Source organism: Emydura macquarii, unplaced genomic scaffold (genome assembly GCF_026122565.2).
Source record: "Emydura macquarii macquarii isolate MOO-44397 ecotype Brisbane River unplaced genomic scaffold, CSIRO-AGI_Emac_v2 contig_2768, whole genome shotgun sequence".
NCBI lineage: Eukaryota > Metazoa > Chordata > Testudines > Chelidae > Emydura > Emydura macquarii.
The window spans coordinates 39,185,929-39,210,480 of NW_027132905.1; the positions used below are offsets into that span (position 1 = coordinate 39,185,929).

The 24,552-nt window shown below is 38.1% G+C and overlaps 1 protein-coding gene across 3 annotated transcripts in view; it reads right to left on the bottom strand.

Annotated features, from left to right (window-relative positions):
* PRDM16 (PR/SET domain 16) overlaps positions 1-24,552 on the bottom strand; it is a 423,154-nt gene that overhangs the window by 203,436 nt on the left and 195,166 nt on the right. For all 3 annotated transcript variants that reach the window (XM_067567133.1, XM_067567131.1, XM_067567132.1), the window contains exon 3: positions 6,377-6,427. In XM_067567133.1, the coding sequence (XP_067423234.1) occupies positions 6,377-6,427 (51 nt within the window). The remainder of the gene's footprint in view (positions 1-6,376; positions 6,428-24,552) is intronic.

Below are 24,552 nucleotides of genomic sequence, written 5' to 3' on the forward strand. Positions count from 1 at the left end.
TCTGACCACTCTCTTCCTCAAACTTTTAGGGCAGAGGTGTAAGGGGACACAGATTCATACCAATCTGGTTTTTGATTTTGCCATATGGACCACCTCCCTCTCACCCCACCACAAAAAATGGGTACCCATTTTTGCTACTGAACTCAGGTTTCCTCAAAGTCAGAGCATTTATGTTTGAGGAAAGCTGAGTTCCATTCCAGGGAGGCAAGGTGACCTCCCATACCTATCTACCCCTGAAGTAAATACACATTTTTTTCTTAACAGACATTGTTGCAATACAGATGTGTGTCATTTAGAACAATATGTATAAATAACTCAGTAATACAGTTTAGGCACTTTCCCCCGAGATACATTGTTCATTTAGACATGAAAATATAACAATGGGCTTTAAATTAGTGTGAAAATAATTAATTAGCTTCACTGCACCCTGGATTAATCTGAAGGCTGTGCTGATTTAAGGCAGCCTCAGAGCGGATGGTGAAAAAATCAACTTAACTTACAAAAAATTCACATTTATAATGAAATAGGCAAGTCTTCACCCTGTCTATGCTTTGCATGAACTCACAAACAGAGGCTGTGGTAATTTACCATTAATCACCCTTATCATCCACAGTATTGACAATATTGAAAATTGAAACTGTTGCAAAGGTGCTGAGTTCACATACTCTTGTGGTGCATGGGGTTAGAGTTCACTTCAGTGTACTGGAGACAGAATTATGGATAGAAAAATCTTAACAATTGCAGGTCTTCTTAACTTAACCTGATTTATACATTTAACTACTAAAAGAAAAAAGCCTTTTCTCAGAAATATTTCCTCTCTCTCTCCCCCCCCACATTCTTCCCTCACCCTTTCCATGCAGCACTAATCAGACAATTGTATCAGATAAATTAAATCTACAGCATTAGTAGTGCAAAGTTATTAGACCAACACTTCTTTTTCTGACTTTTCAGTGGCTGCTTTACACCATTTTTACTTTACATGCTTCATTTCAGCAAAATCAAGGATGCAAACTTCTTAGTACTTAGTTTCCATGGAAACCTAAGCTGACCTCAACATTATTGTTCTCAAGAGGGAACTGACTTTACTATATGTTCATTCACTGAATTAATGGACTCCTGGTTCTTTTATTAGCAGCCCTCTAACAATGGAAAGAGAGAAATGTTGTAAAAAAGACTCTCAGACAACTGTTCCCTCCTTTGTCCAGGGCTTATTGGAATGACACAAGTCTATTCAAGAAAAGATTATAAAAATCAACTCAAAGCTGCCTCTGTTTGTGGCAGCTAAACATACTTTTATTTCATAAAGATATAACCTATAAAACAAGCAAATTAAAGCTCTTAAGAAAGAGCAATTCTATGGCAGAGATCATGTTGAAACTGGATTTTAGATATGATCACTGGGTATTGCTAGTCACTCTGATATACTTTTGTGAAGCATCATCAAGGTCTGATTTCAGGCACCTCTTAGAATTGGCTTTGAACTATTGTTGGATTAATGCTTTTTTATGAACCGAGATAAAAACACTAGCTAAATATAAACACATTGAGTCAGACAGTATCACAATTTAGAAATAATTACATTTACTCTCTGGTCTGCACACTCTCCACAACGACTGCAAAGACCTTTCTAACAGCTCACACTTATCCTAAAACATATGCAGTTAGTGGCTCAATTAATGGAACTGTAAATTAAAACAAATGTCACTGAAATTTTAGGATTTTTTTCCCCCCGACAGTATGAGGGAATAATCCACTCTTTCTTCTGTGTGTATAAATAAATAAAATTTTGGCAATAAAAGTGTTCCATGCAGTACAGTAGACTTATGTGAAATGCTGCGAATCCATAAACTTTTAACAGTTCAAGTTAAAATTTTTAAGTCACCCTCCGTGAGTATCTCATATTATCATAGACCCTGCTTAGGCCTCAGGCTGTACTGCCTAGCTAGTAATTGCTCCACAAAAGACAGTTAACAGTTCCCTTGCTCTTCTCTAACTACCTTCCTGACTGCTTATTGAAGTCTGATTTCTTACTCCTCTGGGTCATCATTCATCAGCCCTAGAGATCCCGCTGGGAGAGACTGACGAGACCTTTCCATATCCCTTGTTACCAGGGGCCATTTTTGATGGCCTAGGCTATAGAAAATGTCTTCACAGTAACCCAGTGGGACAAGCTATGGTTATAATACCCAAATAATCATTTTGCAAATTATCATAATTATCAATCAATCATCCAGTTTGAACAATGTGCTTCTGAAGTATCAGATGGTTTTTGTGACCTGTAGCATTTTGTACGCAATAATAAACCTAGAGAGATTTATAGGTCTATCCTGGTTCATATTTGCAGCAACAAAACTAAGTTAATTTTAATTTAAAAAACTACCACCAACAACTTTCCAGTTACATAGCACACTTGTGCCATGGAACACTTTCTAAATGGTCAATGTTTTCAAAGCTAAGACAGTTTGATAGTCTTGAACATTGTTTAGAGAAAACTCAGTTACTTTGGAAAAAAGGTTTACTTTCAGATTATATTTTCTTTCCATCTGTACTGTACTAACAGCTTCTTACATTTTGTAATATAAAATAAAGTGAGTCAAAAAAGGACAAAAGAAGAGGTTGGTTTTTATTGTTTTTTTATATAAGATACCAGATTGAATCTAACTCTTTTAAAGCTGATGGTATCTCCCTCTTCCTGTGTAGTTCAGTCTTGTTAATGGATAAATTCAAGCTCTCCAGAAAGTCAAAGAATAAATTTAAAACCTTTTGCCAAATGTCTATCCTATTGGATTTTGATAAGATGGCTATTGAGCTTTAATAATGTCTTCTATCCATTTTCAGCTGGCCCTTAACATGTCTCTTTATTTGTCCCTAAAGCCTCTTCAGCGATGCCTTTTTATTACAAGTCTCTCAGCTTGCTCTCAAGGGAGACAGGGTCGACAAGAGTGATAGATAGATAACTCTATAGATTATCTCCCACAGATGTTTTCTCTCCAGTAGCCCCTTAGGCTATTCCCTCTAAGTAAACAGAGACTAAATAGAGAGTCTACTGAAGAGAGAAGTCCCTGAGGTCTCTTGTCACCACAGTTAGAAAAACAGTCCATCCAGAAGAGGTTGGTTGGGAGCCTTGTACCCTGCGCCTCTCTCAGCATGATTCTCAAATGTTCATCTAATGTTTAGAGAAAAATTAAATAGATGTAGCATTACCCATCAGAAACAAGAGCATCATGCAATGGACACTGATATCATTTCCAATCTGAACAGGGAGTATTATCTTTCATCTCCCTCTCAAAGTTAAATAAAAAAGGATAATGATATAAAGCTGACTTTTAGATACATTATCTGCAGTGGGAAAGCTTAGAAAGTCCAGACAAAAAGCACATGAGCTTCCCTTTAAGAAAAATAAAATAGAGGGCAGCAGATTTGATCAGGGAAGATGTTCTTGAAAATGTCTATATCTATGCACATAAAAATGAATATGTACCTGAGGGTATATATGCAGTACACAAAGAAATGTGAAGTTTACCTGATTCTATTTAAGCAAATACTTCAACCTCCAGAAATATTATTCCAAACCATGTATTGGCACAATGCAATCAAAGCTAACCATATGCAAATACACAAAACTGTTTGGCAGTTCACTATGGCTGGGATACACATGCTTAGAAGTTTGAATTATTCCATGAACTATATGAATCTCTAGATTTTGCAAAACGGGGCTGGAAACTTCATGGGAACAGGTCCTCTTATTAGATTCCTAGGACTTCCTGCTTCCTGTGCGGCCAGTGCCACCACAAAAATCAACCTTCTAGTGTTAGTATGACACTTCTGCTTCTAGTGGCTACAGAGCCCAGACATGCAGAGACCATGACGTATTGTGAAAAGTTATTTCAACCTTAAAAAACACAGTTTCAGTTAATTTCTATTTTATCTCAAGCTAAATGAAAACCTTTATTTATTATACAATAAAGTAGTGCCCTCTATGTGAAGTTCTTGAGCATTTCACTGACAGTTTATTAATGGAAAAGAACTGATAGAAAGTAGAACATTTTTGTCCACTTGGTAATTTAACCAGGAAAAATGATGTTGAGGGCTTAAACTGAAGAAACTTCATGTGTCTCTCACTATACTTCACTTCTCTCAGTCTTCCATCCATGCTCTTTCTTTTTTCAGGTTTCCCCCCTCTTCCACATCTTTCTCACTCATTCCCTATTTATGTCTCCTGCTACTGCCCCCTTCAGAAACTTCGAAGAAACAGCCACTCAACTTTGGCCTTTCCAAAAAATGGTACCCCTGCTTGGTTCAGACTTCCCTTTTTTCCAGCCTGGATTGGCCCACCCACTACATTTATGTCTGTCTTGGTGGCTGGCTGGGGAGTGAGCCACATTCCTGTCCTGCAGCATGCCTCAAAAGGAAGAGGATTAAATGGAAATCAACCCCCAGAAAGTTTTGTATCACACAGGGTATGGCAATTTAATGATTCAGCAGGTTTGGAAACTGAAATGTTTCCCCAGTGGCTTCTTGCACTGTCAGAGTGAAATGTAGATAAGGCAAAGATTACTTTTATAAAAAATTAGGCCACGTAGCCTGTCCTGATGCTGCAAAAATCATACAGGATTTTTTTTTCATTCTCTCTTCCCCCCCCCCCTCCTGGCTGAAAAGCTGTCCAGCAATAGTCTTTTCACAAGCCATTAAGTTTAGACTTGAACTCTTTACCTTACTGCTTTGACCTTTTTTACCCTGGCTGTAAAACCCTACTGCCCATCCTTCAGTAAATTTATCACCTCATAAACTCCCACTAGTGCTTCTCTACAATGCATTTAGAAGAAAGAGTCACAGTGGCAGTCCTCCTGTCAAATATCATAATTTTCCAGTTTTACATTTGGAGTAAGGGAATTTTGAAGACACAAGAAAGTTTGGGGAGGGGGGGGGAAGGGAAATAAATGTTGTCATCTTTTGCTTTGAAACAAAAATAGTACAATTTAACTGGATTTTTTTTTAAAACATCTGAAGATGTCTGTTTAATGTCCCTTCCTACTCTTCCTTTGTTCAAAGCCTTGTTCTTTTTAGGTTAAATGTAGATTTGCAATATTGTAATTATAGAAATAGCTGAGCAGTCCCTGGGCCATGAAGAATTTACTTCCATCTTTGTGATAAGTGGGTTATGATAATAAGAACCTGCCACCTTGTCACCATGTCTGCCCAGACAAAAGGATCCCACTGAGGCACAGATGAACATGAAATGAGTTATGGAGATGAACAAGGTAAAAAGTTCAGCATTATTGCTATAGGTCCTCTTGCAAGGTCAATGGATGGTCAAAAGACATTTCAGATAGGAAAGTTTAGCTTCCAAAATAAAAGCTTATTTTACTCAAGCTAGTGAGAATAGAATGGTCCATGCTGGACATAGATATGTCTAAATATCTGTTCTCAAACTAACTCTGGAGCCTGAGAAGTATTAGATTTCACTATGTTTGGCAGAACTGCACAAGTGTTTTCTTTTAACTTGCAGAGTTAAGAAACTGTATTTAAGATGGCCTAAAGGGCTGAATAAAATGGCAGTTGTTGCAGTTTTCCAACTTAAAATATTTGACACTTTTGAATTTCATATTTATCTATTTCTAATCAGACAATAACATGTGAAAGGAATTAAAGCCAACTCATTACTCAAGCAAGGACATGCTACCCCTCTTATGGGCATCTAGATAGGCTATAATCAAATGCAACCTGCTATGTTTTACCTTATTAATACTATTAACCAAAGATACCAATGGAAAAAATGTTATTTTTATGTTATTTAAAATAATCCTGGCCAAAATACTAGTCAGGCTCCTGAAACATGTAGTTTATGGGGTTATCTAACAGTTAAAATATAGAAATTTACAGAAATTATAATACAGCTAAGATACACTTGGAACCAGATTTTCTCTGGTAATATAGTTTAAGATGGCACAAAGTGAGGAAAAGCTAGGCAATACATAAGACCAGTTAAATTCTGCTCTTTTACTCATGCATACCAGATCCCCTGGATTTCAAATAATCAACATTATATGGTGAACTGATTTCTACTTGTTTAGCACTTGTAAATAAGGACAAACATCATTTCACTGGAGTTTCCAGGTTTGAACTGCTATTGCCTAGGTTATAACTGTAAAGATAAGTACTGGATCCACAAATCACACATAAAAGTACCCCAAATAAAGCTTGGGGTACAATCCTGCACCCAAAGACATGAAAAACAAGCTCTGAAAGCCTTTTTCATGCATCTTGATATGTGCATTTATTACACATTCATATGCAAATGAAAACAGAAAACTGTCAAGATACTTACAAAGCCAAGTAACGAACACAACTTGCATAAGATAAAGCCTTTTCCTACCTTTTTTATACAGCCCTCTTGGGCAGCTACTTCAGGATCAGTCAGTACTTGCTGTAAAATAATAGAAACAAAAATAAGTCCATTTGCAATGAAAAAGACTGTCATTATATATAAAGGTCAGCATCCTCAAAGGCAGCAAACTTGTGTAGACATTTTAAAAGTGAGATACCATACATACATCCGTACTACTACTATAATACACGGCACTGGATCTGAGCAGCCACTTTATTTTGGGATGTATGTCATAGAATAGTCTAAAGTTGGTAAGTGGTTAAGACTGCTGCTTCAGGCCCCAATTCAGCAAAGCACTTAAGCACATGCTTAAATCCCATTGAAGTCAATAACTAAGCGGGGCAATATTAGCATATATTCTACTGGTTGCAGACATACAGGGCTAGTGTCAAGGGTTTAGTGGTGTCTAACTATCCATGAGGTTCTAAACCCTATTTTTAATTAATGGTATTAAAATCTATAAAATAAATATAACAAAAAGATTAAAAGGTAAAAAAATAAAGGTGGAATGCCATGAATACTACTTTGTTCCAATATTTTTATTCAGTACAGTAATTTATTTCATTGCAAGTCTTAATAGTCTTGCCTCTTAAATAGATGGCTACTTAATAAGAAAGACAGGTTCTTTAATGGGATGTCCCAGTTCAGAGCATTCCACTCAAGCAACAGCATACATTTATAAAACACTTTTCATACCAAGGGATCTCAAAACACTTTACTTGCATGGAGGTAACCAGCCCTACTGATATTATTAATTATTATTATTCTAGAGCATATTGAAATTTCGCAACAGATTTTCCTCACAAAAAAAAAATGTCATTGAAGCATTGAAAATTTTCAACTGGTTCTAACGAATATTTCTTTAGATTTGATACACAGAGAAAACCCAGTCCCGTGGCCCCAAGAGCATCCAGCCTAGAGTACACACACAGAAAAGATGGAATGCACTGGAAAAATCCAGAGGTCGGGATGCAGACATCTCTGGAGTAGATGCCAGGTAGACCACCAGCACCGAAAATGCTGCACAACAGACAAGTCAGATGTAAAGAAATAATATATTTGAAAATAATTAAGCTAGGCATGCAGAAGATCCTAATATATCTGCTAGAGAAATCCTGACACATCAAAGATGCCAATGTTGGAGAGAGAAGAAATAAATCACAGTGGTCTCAGTGCTGTAGAGAATTAGATTAGCATGCACACCATTAACGATGACTTCCCTTGGTTCAGCACCACAGGCTTGGTGATGATTGCATTCTATATTCACTGGTATATATTTGGAGGAATGTGCTCTTGGAGGTCTCCTTAAGGTGAGATTCAAGATCAGGGTCTTCCAACCCACTTGTGTTTCGTAAAGACCTCATGGCATTTTTTTTTAAACAGTAGGTGTTGTCCTAACTGGCCAGATTCTGGTATGAGTTATTTATATTCTTCCTATTTAAATTCTTCCTGCAGTTGCATACGGTATTTTGCACGCCCTCCCCCAAGCAACTGTGTAGAGCTGCTGTGTACTGGAAGAGAACTGTCCCAGGATTCTACCTCAGAGTGACTTCACTTTGGTGGTTGGTGAAGATTAGATATAAGCAAGCAGGCAGATGGGCAGGTTAAGTACCTAAATTCTATAAAATGCCGTAAAGATCCATCAGGATAGGCACACTAAAGACTCGACTGTACTCTGGCCCCAATTCAACAAAGTATTTAAGAATTTCCTTGACTGGAGCTGGAGTGCTCCGCACCTTGTAGGATTACATCCTAACTGTAATGTCACAGTGTATTTTGGCTAGCAACAGGAGCAGCAGCAAAGTACGAAAACTGAGATGCAAATTAAGGTTATCAAAATTAAAATGAGAACTGTCACACATTCAAAATCAGTGTTTCCATTTTTAAAACAACAAAACAGACCCTGAAGTTGGTGTAAACTGACTTGGTTCTGAAAATGTCAAATGAAGCCATGCAATTTAAACCTGGTGAGGACCTGGCTTGAAATTATTGGGCATCTGTGACCTAGGGCAGGTGAGATCGACCAATTTACTAAACTAAAAAATGTTGGCAAATGTTTCTGAGCTCAGCTGTAATAACAACATGTTATTTTAAATATCAAGAATTCTAACTCATTTTATATTTTACATAACTTTTAATAGATACTGAAACTGTGGTTTGGAAAGTAGCTAAAAGCAAACACGAGTGAAAGGTGAACACTAGAGCAATATAAAAAAATATGTGAAGAGAAATCAGCTTGATATGCTGAAAGTTAAATACTTTAACACGCACCGTTAACAAGTAGATTCCACTGAGCTGCGGTTGGAACAACCTGATCTTCGAAGGCACTGAGCCCTCACAGCTTCCCCTAACTTCATCAGGAACTAGTAGTGCTCAGTGGCCTTTGAGAATCAGGCCACGAAACTCTGTATTCCAGTGTGGTCATCTGCACAAGTATAAATAATCTATCGTGTGAACCTTAATTTGTTTGTGAAACATTGACACACTCAGATGCAAAGTGTCATTAAATATTATTGATCGTAAATGTCGGAATAGTGTTCTCAACCCGTTCGCAGGACGTATTACGCTGGTTTTACTTGACCATAAATGTACAGAAAAAAAAGTTTGAACTAATTGCAAGCTGAGATGTGCTCTAGTGCTCTATAATTGTTTGTTGCTTCCTGAGTGCCCCTTCCCCGCCCCCTTATGGCCTGGGTGGTTCTTCAGTGGCCCTGCCTTTGTTTCCCCTTCTCAGGACTTCTTTTGAAAAAAAACACATCCTGGTTTGGTTACTCCAGTGACTCGGTCCTCTGGCTAAAGCTGTTTAACAAAAGTCCACCCCTTTTGGGGTGCACCAGTCAAAAAGACAAACAAAAACCCACAGAGTCCTCATACCAGTCTCAAGTTGGGCCCAGCCCCTCCTCCCTGAGGGACCGTCTTCTCTTAAAGTTCCTTTCAAAATTCAAACAAAAACAGGGCTTTTTCACCCAGTTCCTGCCTTGGCCCAGTTCCTCCTTCCTGAGGAGCTTTCTTCCAAAGTCGTCTTCCCCTAACAGAGGAGTCTCAAAGTTCTGTCCTTGGCGCTATGCTTATTTCTCTGTCAATTGCAGACTTGGAGCACTCCTGCTGAATGTCATTCCTCTCTGGATTGAAAGTGTTCAGCAGGGAGGCCTCCTTGCTGGCTGCTGTCTCTCCTCTTATGAGGGAAGAAACAGGTAATAAACAATTCTATTTCCCAGAACTCATCCTGCAGACTGGAGAGAAAGGGGAGCCTTGCCTGCCCTTACAGTACAAAGCTCCTTTAACCATGTCGTCAAAGAGACAGTCGCTTGGAAACACCCAGACACTGCTTATCATCCCAGGACCACTTTTTCCTTTCCCTATACGTGCTCCAAAACACTTGGAACAAGGTTTGACTGACCCCAGTACCTGCTCACTCTAAAATGGGACATACGCTCCACACACGATTCAGAGTCAGGTACTCCTGAATTTGAATCCCAACTCTTACACAATTTTCTTTTGTGGTTTTGGATAAATCTATGAGGAGGATATAAATTGTGTTTTGCAAAGGATTTTAGGATTTTTAAGTATGGCTTGTTTCAAACTGGAGTAAAAATAAAATAAAATTAAAAATTCTCTGTGAAAGAAAATTCTGAATTTTTGTTTTGTTTTGGATTCATTGAAACATTTCAGTTCAACAAAATAAAAATGTTTCACTTCAATTTTGCCTTTTAAAACGTTTGTATTATAATATTTAATACAAAATTTAAAAATATTCTAAATAAAGTCACTTAAAATGAAAAATTGAAGCTTTTCATTCAAAATATTTCAAAACAGGACACTTTGACATTGTCAAAACTTTTTCCCTGGGTTTTCTTCCAAAATGAAATTCTGTGAAAATCAAGCAATTTTGTGAGGCATTTTGATTTAAACAGAACTGTCTATTTTGACAAAGATTCTCCAACCAGCTCTAGTTTTGGATAGGTCTGTTTGCCTTAGTTTTCTCATCTGAAAAACAGATTGATAATACTCCCATTAGACTGGAATGCACAATCTGGATCCTGATTTGAATTTTTCCAAAGCTCATCTTGTTGGATCTGAGATTTTGGTTTTACTCATTATAGAGTAGATAGCTATTGAATTCAGATCTAGATCTGAATCTCCTCAAAGTTCAAGTATGGGAAAGGAGGTTTTAGCATCCAAGATTTGGTTTGGTTCCATCCCTAGGTAATATTGATATCCGTTACACATGCCTTATGAGGACAGATTAGTTAACACTTACAGAGGACTTTAAAGTGGAAGGATAGTCTTGTTGAGACAATAAACTAGAACTCAGGAAATCCAAGATCACTTCCCAGATCTGCCACAGACTTCCTCTGTGACTTGAACAAATCCCTTCATCTCTAGGCACCTCATTTCCCCAGTTGTACTGTGGTGATAATTATAATGTGTGTGTTTAAAGAGTGCAAGATCTTAGGAGCAGGGTCTGTCATTTACTATGAGTATGTCTACACAGCAGTTAAACACCTGCTGCTGGGCCTGTGTCAGCTGAGTCGGACTCATGGGGCTCAGGCTCCAAAATTGTGGTGAGCTCTGGGCCCCGTGAGAGGGGAGGGTCCAGAGCCCAGTCTCCAGCCTCAGCTTGAACATCAACACTGTCATTTTACAGCCCCCGCCAGCTGACATGGGCCAGACGCAGATGTTTAATTACTGTGTAGATGTATTCTATATGTGTATATAGGAAAAATGGTCCCTGATCTTAGTTGAGGTCTGGATGTACTACTGTAATACAAAAATATAATCCATCATAATAATACAAATAATAAGAAAAAGTACCATCATAAAGGGTATTGGTTAGTAATAAAAAAATTGAAAATCCACCCATTGGATAATTGTAGCTCAGGCTGGACTTCATCTGATATGAATGTTATAATACTAAACGTAGAGCTTGACATGCAGGGTGAGCTGTAATTCTGCAGTTAATGCAGATATTCATACATGCACTCAACATTTACACTATATGCTTTTTCTATCAACTGCTATGTTGTTTTTAGCCAAAAGAAAGACAACGTATCTTCCAGAAGCCATGTCAGAGGAACTTTTGTTACAGGAATGTCTTTGGAGGCATCACTCCTCCAATTGTTGAAGATCTTCCCTGGATTTCATTTCCTGCATTTAGGGAATTGGTGGCAGCAGAATCCTGACTTGTGTTACATTAGTTAGGGATGTGCTATCATTTTTGCAAAAGCCTCCCAAATGTATTCTAAACATGTCAAGTAACGCCATGTGATTCTTTTTGAAAAACAGTTTACAAGCTGGCATTCTCCAGCTGCAGTTAACCCTAATTTGATTACATTACCGAGACAGATCACAATGAGCTTATGTAAATAGTAATGTTATCCATTCATTCCATGAGCTCAGATGAACTGTCATTAAAAAAAAAAAAAAAAAAAAAAAATCAAAAATGGGCATGGTGTGACATACTCAGCAAATTTTAGGGTGAAGGAGCTATACAACGAGACAAACCCTGCTCTGTAATATCAGTGTGAACCCAGTTCTTATGGATTTCCTTCAGATTTACACCTATGTAACAGAGAGTAGAATTTGTCCAATATTTCCATCAAATGAAGAAAGCAAAGCTGTCCTGTGTACTTTTCCAAAGTGCTTTTTTCTTTATCAACATCTTCAGCTGTTTACTAACTAAGCCAGTTCTTCTGGATTTCCTTCAGATTTACACCCATGTAACAGAAAGTAGAATTTGTCCAATGTTTCCATCCAATGAAGAAAGCGAAGTTGTTCTGTGTACTTTTCCAAAATGCTTTTTTCTTTAACGACATCTTCAGCTGTTTACTAACTAAGGCCCTGATGCAGAAAAGCCTTGCTATTCAGGAAGGACACTGAAGCATGGGCTTGCATCCCACTGAAGTTAATGGGACTTAAGTAACTGCTTAAAGTTGAGCATATGCTTAAGTGCTTTCTTGAATAGAGGTCTAAATATCGGCCGTCTAGGATTGCCTAGACCAGTGGTTCTCAACCTATTTACCGTTGTGGGCTGCATGTGCAGCCCAAAATGTGTTACATGGGCCGCATCCAATGCTACCTGTACGGCCCAGAGGATATCACATGGGTCACAGTTGTGTGCTGATTGGGAGGTTGAGAACCACTGAGCTAGACTATAAAAATCATAACAGAAACTTGAATATGCTAACTGCAACATTCCTCACAACAGTATACCAAGGCACTGTACACAAGCCTATATTAATCATAATAATGATACTTGGGTGTTATGTACTCAATGCCTTTCATCCAAGGAAGCAGAATCAAATGTTAAAGATAAGTATAGGGCCTTTGATCACAATTACGTAGAAAGCTTCTGACTGTAGACTTCAGGGACAGCAACAGAAAATCCTGAAAACACAATTATAAAACTAGGCCCCATCCTTCATTGTGATCTAGGAGAACAGACTCCTGTGTCCAAGCAGAACTTCTTTAAAGTCAGTGGAATCTCACCTGAGTGTAAAAGTATGTGGTGAGGACCATGATTTAGGCTCAGGTCAATTAAATTCTAATATCCCAATTATTTGCTATCCTGGCACAATACTAGGAAACTACCAATAACGTGATAGATTCATGCAATCAGCCAAAACATGACCAGTTTCTTCCAACTTGCTATACATTTCTTCAAAAACTCTGTGATGCACCATAGAGGAAGGTCACAGTAGGCCTCTCCATAAACACCAGATCAGGATTTAACCTTGCATTGAAGGCCATTAAGGTATCGATTAGCATTAGTGCACCATAACTCCAACAGGGCATTGTCTGTCACCGAAGGGAAACGGCATGCCCTGCAACTGCCTGGGAGGTGGGAGGGGCACATTGCCAAAAAGTATCCCATGGGGTCATGCAGCTGCCTATTCTGCCTTGCACCAAGAAGATGGCTAAGGTATCAACACTCTACTCCACTTCTGCAGCTTGGCTCAGAGGAAGATATCACTGTTGGTGCATGAAGCAAGCAGGGTTATCAAGTATTAATTATTCTTTTAGGGCTTGATCTGACAAGGTGTTGATGGCTCTGACCATGATCCAGCTCAACACTCAAGTATGTAAGTAACCCTATTGAAATGAATAGGACTACTCACATAAAGCCTTTTGCTGGACTGGGGCCAGAGTGCCAAGCATCTTTGGAGGATATCGCCCTCCATTATAAAACACCAACATCCATTTCAGCTATATTTTAAACATCCCCGCATCAAGGGCTTTTGCCTTGTACTACAAATCCTTCACACTCACGAGAAACTGACAGTGCTTGGGACGCTCTAATGGTAGCAGTCACTGCAAAGAGGGCTGCAATTATTATTCTCCCTTCTTCCTGGTGCACAAAAATGAATATCCTTTCAAACGATATACTTGTCTGCGTGTTAGGGCATTAACACATATAAGGACTTTCACTTCAAAGCATAGTCAATAGCCACTCTAACTTGATTTTTTCTGAATTATCTTTCTGGTTAAGTAGTGGCTTCCTTGGAAGTGCACAAAGAGATCTCTTTTTTTTCACCTCCAAATGATGCTAGAGAGGTAGCAGTATACAGTACTTTCCAAACAAACAAATAAAAAACCCCTCCCCCTCGCCCCACCTGATTTCTTCTCTTTCATAAAGAAAATATCTTTCTATCCAAAGGCTGGCCTTTTGGGCCCAGATTTTTAAAGGTATTTAGGCGTTTTGAAAATGAGATTTAAGCTCCTGAATCAGTTAGCTATTGCAACACTGAGTGCAGCAACACCTAAATCTCTTTAAAAATCTGGGCCTTCGTGTAAGTCTCAGTTACTCCATTGAGATCAGTGGAGTTATTCAGGATTCACATTGACAGAGCTCAGAATTTGACCCAGAATCTTCATAATCATTCACATTATTGGCAAAACAGCCGTTGCCCTTTTCCATCTCCACAATTCAATAAAAGCACGCTATTGAGTCCACCTTTCTTACTGGTCCTTCTCCTTCTTACTGTGAAAGGGCGGCTGGATATATGTTTGCTGCTCATTCTAAAATGATTCTATTTTAATTTCCTGACTCATCCTTGGGAGGGTCATGTGCTGTTCCGTTCCTCACATTTCACTCTGTCACTTTTGATAGCTCTCTTAATATTTATATCGTATTAACAATGCTGTTATTTCCCTTTGTCACTCTTATCTTTATGTCCAAAATCAAAACCCAGCCATACATTTGCCTAGGGTAACCTGCTGTACGTATAGCCCATATTCCTCTTTAAATAAAAGATATAGCGGTTGATATGACAGTATGCTCTATTCTTGTTACAAGATTGTGACAATTAATGTGCCTTCTATTATACAGGTGTTGTACCTTGTCTCCCAGATACGCAATCGCCCAGGATTATTGCTTCTATTACAACAAATTCATCTCAATAACATTCCCAACCCCCTGGTTTCCGAGGATGGTTTTATAAAAAGACCATGTTATGTGTTTTTCATCGTTAGTGTTAGCAAGAAACATGGTAAGTCATTACTCATGATAATGACACAAGCTATAGCCACCACAATATAGGCTCTATAAGCCCTGCCATTATAAACTTTCTAGATTGAAACTAATACATTCTCTACCACAAAAAGGTTTATTTATTAAAATTTTCAAAATAGCTTGCCAATTTTCAGATACAGAACTGAAACCAAAAATTTGATCTGTTCCAAAATCCAGTAGTTTGGCACTTGTATAACAAAAGAACTTTGCTTTGATAGATTTTTAGTGCAGTTTGACACTATGTGTAAAACCCTTTTATGTTTCTGTTAAGTTTATTATACAGCCAAGATATTAATGTTAAAAAAGACTTACTGCTACTCTGTAGTAACTGTTCTTATGTTTATAACATACTTTATACTTGTGCATTAACAGTATATGAATATTATTCTATGCATTAGACATCATTTGTCATCCTATAAAGGAAGTGAACAATTCTGCTCTTTCTTCCTTCCACTATCTATTATTGTGTTTTTTATATTATATAAGACATAAATATGCTCTCTAACACACGCACAAAGCACAAACCCACTGAAGTCTTGACTTCTAACACTTTTGGATTCATATTTACAGTAATGATATTAAAAACTATCAAAATCATGTTAAAATATAGGGACTAATCTATTTTAAATACAACTTTAGATAATTTTGTGTGTATTCTGCCCATTTTCTCTGCATTTAAGAAATAATTGGACATAAGTCCAAATTGGAACAATGCATTTTTACCTCACATCTTAACTTTGGATCCAGATGTGTAGGTGAACTTTGCAACTTGCATTGTGATTTTTAACCAAGTTTTTTTAAAGATTAAAAGTGATGTTAAATTAATTAAGCCTTAGGACATCCTGGTGAGGAAGGAACGTCCTTTTTACAGACTGACATGCCAAGGCACAGAGTTCTAGTGGGTTGCCCAAGGTGACAGGGTGAGTCAATGGCAGTGCCAGGAATTGAACCTAGAGGCTCTGACTCACAATCTTATGCCCTCACCAACTGAATATACTGCCTCCTTATTTAATAAATTGAAATAATTAACTGTCTGATTGTAAAAGTTACCAAAGTTAAGAAGTTCAAAATAAAAACGCCCCTTTATTCCCTTTGCTGTGCCAGGCAATTACAGGGGTCTCCAAAAAGTGTACAATGAGCTGCAATACCTAGGCACTATGGGGCAAACTCAGGTCCTTGACACTATTTGACAGGGAAGGAGTTGGTTTAATATTAACCCTAATCCAGACGCTTTCTGTGTAAACATTATCTCCCATAACGTGGGTGTCTGTTTTCACCTCGCTGTGCAAAGCTGCACTCTTCACCTGAGCCTCCTGACGCTCCTCAAACACTGCCATGATTAATGGTAATTTTTGTCTCACCATTCTTCACCTAGAAATACACCAGCATGCAGATACAAAGGCCTCGCCTAAGCACTCCTTTAAATTAAGGTCACTCTGAGACCGCCCAGGTGGAGTTATAGGAAAAGTCATAAATGATAATATGGTCAAAATGAATTGATTAAAAAAACTCACTACTCTATAAAGCTGCCTTTGTGTACAAGAATTATTTGGAGGGAAGGAGGGTTGAGGGTCCCATCCTGAGCAGAGAATCATGTGCTCATTTTATGAAACAAAATAAATATCAAAGTTAAATCTGACCTTTGATCCCCAGGGAACATCTTTTCATCCTTTTTTTTTTTTTTGCTTTGACAGCTTTTGATTGTCTCATGAGCTGCTGTGTTTCAGCTCACATTTTCTATGTCTGTGTTTTTTTATCTATTCATTACTGAACAGACTTGTGAAGTTAATGTTTCTCCCAACTCTCTCCACATATGATGTACATTCAGATCATAGAGAAGAAGCGGGACAAGTTTGTGAAAACTGGCAGATAGCACATGAAAGGCAGCCTGGCAATGACAACATGCTAAGTTTTGTGTACTGAGACACCAGAGCAGCCCTTTAAAACTGATTTCTAGGATAACGGACATCTCCATTGTGCACATGTCACCAGGGCCGGATTTAGGGGTAAGCGACCCAGGCAATCATCTGGGGTGCCGGACGTGGGGGGCGCTGGGTTCAGGGTGCTGTTTTTGTTAGCGAGAAAAGGGAAAACAGAAGGTTTGAAGTAAAATGGTTCAAGTGTTCCATACGTGGATTCATGTTTCACTAACCTCCTAGAATGTTCTGGACCCTTGTAGAATCTTGTGGAACCTTCCAGACTTTCTGAGAGCCACATTTTCCTTGAACCTCCTAGAATGTTGTCAGCCAGGTGCTCACGGGTATAAAAGGGGCGGTGCATCGCCAGTCAGTGAGATATAAGAATGAATTGAAGTGAGAGCCCAGCTGCGATATTGTGAACTTTGTATTATTGTGTAATTGTGAAAGAGTTATAGTTCCTAGCATGCAAATTAATCATTTTATATGACATGGATAAATCATGCATGCAAATCATGCATCAAAGTCATGAAATGGACTACAAATACAATAAAAAATAAGGTATTAAAAAATTTAGCAAATGTGGGAGAGGCGGCACCAAAAATGCTTCTCGCCTGAGGTGCCATTTGGTCCAGGGCCAGCCCTGCACGTCACCATGGCAGTGTTACTTTACAACAAGGGATGAGGAAGACGAGTTCCATAGCAAGCAATTTTGATGTTATTTTAAGATTCTTTTTCCAGTGTGCATCATAAAAAAAAAGTGTTTGTAATTCACAGTATTTTCAGACAAACAACATATGAAAAGCCATAATGTCCTCTATCCAATGAACTTTGTAAAGCATGGCTGAATTGAGGAACTTTTCGACATGGAGGAAAAATGTTTTTGTTACTTATTTGAGGGTGGGGTTGGAGTGGCAGCATTTGCCCTCCTGACTGGGTGGATGACTAAGGATGAACAGCATGGATTCATTATGCTGCCTACAGAAGGGCTCTAAATAACCCCAAAGGTACATGGGCCCCTGGAGTTAGAATTTATGCCTATAGATAGGCTTGTCTGGTTTCATTCAGAACAACGTGTTGATGTTGAAACCCAACTCACTCTTTGCCAACTTTAGGAGCAAAAGCATTATGTTTCCCTTACACAACTTAGATGACATGGGTTTGAATTGGGACATTTAATTTCCACTAGCATGTGGGAGAAAATAATGTAATGGACCCCCAACACTTACGAGTAAGAGGTTTTATTTAGGCCATGATTCTGTATGGAATAATCAAATTATGCAACGTTAAAATATACAAAATTGTGATGGTTTTGATACAAGTTGTGGTATAGCATGCATGAGGTACATCTAGTTTGGAAGGAAGTTCTCTGGCCAGTGTTATACAGGAGGTCAGACTACATGATCACAATGATTCCTTCTGGCCTTGGAATCTATGAATATATGGCATAATGGAGCAGGGGCCCTGGATTTCCAAGGAGCTTATTACACTAAAGGATAAAGTCTGCCTTCAGATCAGTGTGTGAATATCCCATTGCCATTGGAAAGGAGAGTTTGCAAAGTCCGAGAGTAATTACCACTTAACATGAATTTAGTGACCAATATAAACTGAGCTGGTGATCTCAATCCAATTCTAACTGAACAGGTTTCCACATCACAGAAACCAATATTACAGCTGGCAGAGTGTGGCCATGGGCTGAGCAGGCCCTGGAGAATGACCTCACTGCTAAAGGCAGGCCAAGCATATTTTTGGAACACAGTAGAGGAACCCTGCATGACCACTTGCCCATGCTGTATCTCCTCTGGGGCTACACTTTTATGAAGATGAATTATTAGAGGCTATTCAAAAGAAACAAACACATTTGTTAAATGATACACTAGTAATGAACAACACCAGATACCCCCTAAAAACAAAATTCTATGCATTCAGAAAGGAGTGAAAAAATATCAAGGTCAGACAATGGGGAAAACAACGAATGTTAAACATTGAGAATAAATTAAAGAACAAGATTGCACGAGAAAAAATAAACATACAAATTACATGTATGGTATCTGAACTCCTATATCTTGTTTTAAAGACATAACTCCTCCATGCCATTGTGATCAAATTCTACTGCAAATACCAGGAAGTTAAACACAATCTAATGGAGAGCATTTGTAATGACTTCAATAAGCTGAGGACTTGAGACTTTCAGCCAAGACAAATAAGAGAGGGTACTGATTAGTAAATGTCACCATTTCTCTTGCCAAGCACTCAGAGGCTGGTGATAGGAGGGTATTAAATATAATCTCACAGTCTTTAAGGGCTGTTTGATTTTATATTGCATTCTTATCAGGTTCTTAAAGTCCAGTGTTAATGAGCATGAGAAACACACTTGGAAGTTTCGCAGTTTTGCTAAAAGAAAAAGTATTTCATTCATTATGTGTGCTCTTTGGATATAAGCAACAGATGCATTTGCCTTTCATACTACTCCAGAACATAGGTACTTATGGCCTCAATTCTGATCTCTTTCTCCATTTTAAGTCACCTATCATCATTTTTAACAGCCGCTTATTTATGCTATTTAAACAAAAATAGGTTTAATCAACCATGTTCATTTCCTGCTACGACTGCACTCCTGAGGGACTCTAGAGCTAGGATGAAATACATCCGTGGCAGGCCCATACCTATGGAAGTCCCTGAAAAATGTAGAGTGCCTATACGCCTCACTGCTTCCAGAATAAGACACAAGACCCATCTCTTGACACGAGCAGTCCCATAGTCACATGCCCCAGATGGCAAATGATTAAAAAAGAAAAACAACAACAAAAAAGAACTTTTACATACGGTTTCTGAGTGAATCACAAGTCAAAGGGGGAGGGCATAGATTGGGTTGACTGTATATTTTGAGAAATCTATTAGTACTAAGTTTATGACAGTGGTGATCACATTTTAAGTGCTTAGATAGAGAGATCGGGCCCAATCCAAAGAACGCTGAAGTCAGCTGAAAACCTCCTATTGACTTAGGATCAGGTCTACAATCCTTAAGCGTCAAATTCTGCTACCTTTACTCACAGCACGTAGTCCTTTGCACTGTGAGTAGTCCTATTGATTAGATCCGGTCTATTCACAGTATGATTCAGTATAAGGGTGACAGAATCAGGTCTTCAGCTTTCCTGCCCCCCACCCCCAGTGAATATTGATAATTATATAATAAAGGAGATACTTAATAAATGTATTTATAGTATGTGTGTGGTAGTGTCACATATGTTATTTGGTATAACTGAACTCTGTGCACTACAGTTCTGTGTGCTTTAGCAAACTACAGCATTTTCATCCCTCATACCAATGTCTTATTTTCAGTGTTAATTAATTAAGGAACACATTTTTTTCATTTAACTTCCCCCTTTCTCTCCCTGAAGTCTTGCTGAAATACAGCCAGACAGCAACCCTTGCATGTTAGGAAAAGGTCACTCTTAAAATTCCAAGAAATCATTTGAAAGTAAGGTTTACGGGCGAGTATCCACATAATTGGCTTGCCAGCTATGCAATCACCCTGATAAACGTAATAAAATGTGTAGGAGGGAACAGTGCTAAAATAACCCCACAAAATCTGGTTACTTTACTAAACTGGAGAGGTCTAGACAGAAAGGAGGAATGTGACTGAAGTGTCTCCTTAACAAGACCTGGAAATGAAATTTTCCCAGAAAAAGAAGAGAGCACTTAGTGAGGAGCCAGACGTGGCTCTGATTCAGTTTGAAACACTGTTCCCTTGATCGGTTCTTGTATTAATCTTAATTCTTTTGCGGGATGTTAGAGTCATCATTAGAGGTGGGCCTTCGCTGAAAAGTTCAGAATTGGAGTCGGAGAGCTCCCAAAGTTTGGGGAATGTCTTGTTGTATAAGCAGAGGCCAAGACCCAACGTTCAGCTCTGGATCTGGCCCTGTAACGTTTCAGGAGTTCATGGAGGTTCTGATCCAGGTTGCCAGTTCAGTCCCTTATTTGATTTGAATTAGGACGAATAAACGAGTGCTCAGGATGACAAATCACCAAGAAAACCTTTGTCCCAGCCTCCGAATGAACCCAAAACGTTTCTGAGGTTTGAAAAAAATTCAGGATGTTTCTGAACTCCTTGCATTATGGCTGGGTCTGGATGCAGAAAGACATCCCTTTCTAACCAATGGTCTTCATGGAAAAGTCCTTCTGAATGTAATAGAAGGTTGCATCCTTGTTATAGAATTTCATATAGAAAGGATCTCATTCTGCATTAAATTGTATAAGGTTTTAGAGTAAGTCCTATAAAACCCTATTAAATTCTATGGGTGAAAACCTTAACCCATTGAAATCAATGGCAAAACTCCTATTGACTTCATTGGGACCAGGATTTCATCCTATAGATCTTTTTCATAAAGGAAAGGCCTTTTTAATTAGTATTTCTGGGTCTGACCAGATACGGTAAGTACCTGAAATATTAGAGTGTTTTCCACATTTCCAGAACAATTTTGAAGACCCAAGAGGTTTGTGTAGTTTGAATTGCACATTGGCAATGGCTGAGTCATTGTTAATAAATTGACTTGACTTGCAGTTTGGATCAGGTAACTGGTAATTCCTGCTTCTAACTAGGCTGGGAACACCAAAACAGTCTTTCATGTACTATTTTGGCACTTTGGTCATGACCCAGAAGAGAAGATACACACACATACATACACAAAAAAAAGCAAAGTTCTGAATTTAACTCAAATTAACGTAGTTTTTCTGAGGAGATTTTTTTCAGATCAGCTTTTATATATGTTCATTTTCTTATGTACATTTCAATAGAAATGTTGAGTAAAGTAATAAAAAAAATGTAAAAACTGCAATAAAACCAGGGAAGACTTGACTGGAAGCTGAAAACTAGGAGAAGAATTTCTGTTTTGTATCCACAGCTCTGAGAAAGGCACATTATCGAATGGTTGGAGCAGGAATTAGGACTCCCGAGTTTTGTTTCCACCTCTTCAGTGACTCAGTTTATTTATCTGCAAAATAGGGATAATACTTTCAATACTAACATTACAAGCTGATTTTCAGGCTTAATGAGATAATGACTGTGAAGTGCTTTGAGCTCCTCTGATGAAAGTTGCTTCAGAAATGCAAAATATTATTAAATTCCCAATCACAGCTCCATATTATTTAAGCAAAAATTGTCTTGAAAAGTTAAACGTGTTCTGGATATCAGAGATAAAGCTTTGCTCTTAGGAGTAAAGAAAATGAATTAGATGGTTAGCTTCGTTCATGTATGTTCCATCTATCTTTTGTTCACAACCCTTTTTAGTTATAGAAATGACCTTGATATTGACAGAATAATATAAATGAATTTCTTCCTCACTTTGTATATTGATAACCTGTTTGTTAAGATGATCAGTAATAATCATAAGTAAATAAGGAGAGATCATACATCTTCTGGTAATGGCAACAGTGACATACACTTGCTCTAAAGTACTAAGACCTCTGAGCTTAGGTTGAAGAGATCATACTATATATTAAATTGCAGTGTTATTATCCAGGACATATATTAGCCTATATATCTACCTAGGATGATGGAGTGTTGTTGTAGCTATGTTGGTCCTGGGATATTAGAGAGACAAGGTGAGGTAATATCTTTTATTGTATCAACTTCTGCTGATAAACAGACAAGCTTTTGAGTTTACACAGAGCTGAATCTTGAAAGCTTCTCTCTCACCAACAGAAGTTGGCCCAATAAAAGATGTTACTTCACCCACCTCATCTCTTTAGGGAGATGAACTGAGACTATAATATCTAATCTGACCTACTCTCCCAAATTGCATTCAAAATATCCACTTCAAGCAAGAAGAGAAGTATTAAAATGGTTTTGGGATCTAAATCAACTAATCCCCACAATAATCTGGTACAAAATTATTGGGTGTACAGTATCTGTGTATGTTTCATATAACTATATAACTATATATATAACTATATATATATATATATATATATAGTTAATGGCCTGCCTGATCATTGAGTAGTCTGGAAGGTGCTCCCAATTCCCAATATCTTGATCTAACCACTATACTTTGCTCCCTAGGCTTCAGGAATGAAGTGGACAAGTTCAATCAAATAAATATCTCCAAGCACATGCATGTCCTTTGAAGGAATGCATTCATCACCCACACTGGGCTCTGGTTTTCCAGGTCCTTTGTGGAAGAACACCTTTGAAAGCAGTACAGTATCCAAAAGATGTTTTGAATGATGTGCTATCGTTCTCAGAATAATGTCAAATCCGTGGTTTGCATGTGAGTAGGCTCATTATATGGGAGAGATGGGGCTGGAGGGAGATCCCTTTTAATATTGAGTACTTTCGCACCAAGGCAATTATAGACATCATAGTTCACTTTTATTCATCCTTGGTAAGAATAATTGAATACAGGTTAATAACTCATCAGTAGCATGTAAAAATCAAGAAACGCGGTGCTGTTCTTCCTCTTCATCAGCAGAGATTAACCAGCAAATACTTAGATATCAGACCCAGATATCAATGGCATGCAACACCCGTTCAGTTCTATACAATCAGCGGCACAATAAGTTCACCGGTGAGGTCAAAAAGTCGCTCTTCATGTGACAAAGCCTTGTCAAATAGGAAGGCATCAATTAAGAATGAAACCTTTGAGGCTAACAATAACCTTTAATCCTCCCATCACAACACCTTCCATAGTTACCAATTGTAAAGTAATAAAACTAGAGAATACATATCTATTAGCAGAGTTTCTTCTCATGGCCTCAAGCAAGGGAGAAGAGCCAATAGTCTGATTTGTGCTTGCTTTGGCTTCTGCCATCTCCCTTCCTGAATGATGTAACCTCTATACTTATGTAAATGTAATGATTATATAGTCAGACTCCAAGATTTTGAGTGAGAATGGATGAGATTTGAGCTTACTTCATTCTTTTGCTTGCAGACTGAATTTAAAAAAAAATTATAATTTTGAACTATTTTACCATGTTCAAAGGGCATGTTTATATTGCAATAAATTGTTCCTATGTTAGGATAGCATGCGTTTTGTCTTTTACAGGTCGCTAAGAAGCCAAGTCTTTTCTCTGCACAAATAATACAAACTTTGTCCAGCTCACTAAAAGTCTTCTAGATGTTTCAAAGTTAGCATGTAAACCCAGGCATAAATAAAAATAGATTTGCCATTGACTATAAATAAGATCCCCCAAAAATCCAACTCAGTAAATTGAATCTTTATCTAATACTGATTTTAACGATATAAAAAATAATGACCTAATCCCCTTTTTCACTAGGAGAGTGGTGAAGCACTGGAATGGGTTACCTAGGGAAGTGGTGGAATCTCCATCCTTAGAAGTTTTTAAGGTGCGGCTTGACAAAGCCTTGGCTGGGATGATTTATTTGGGATTGGTCCTGCTTTGAGCAAGGGGTTGGACTAGATGACCTCCTGAGGTCCGTTCCAACCTTAATCTTCTATGATTTTACGACCTTACATGTAAATTTAGCAGTGCAAAACAACCTTTCCTAAATAAATAACATAGCTGAGACATGCTTACATGTAGATTTTTGATAATTAATTACCCTTGAAGGAAAAGAAAGCCAATATGCAATGCTCATTGTCCCCAATAATTTCATAACTCTAAAGTGGGAAATGCATTGTCTGATTTAGCAGCTTCGTTTAGCCGCTCACACTGTGGAAGGAATGGATACAAACAAGTCAGAGAAGCCTTTCTAATAGCTGGTACTGTCTGGGGGA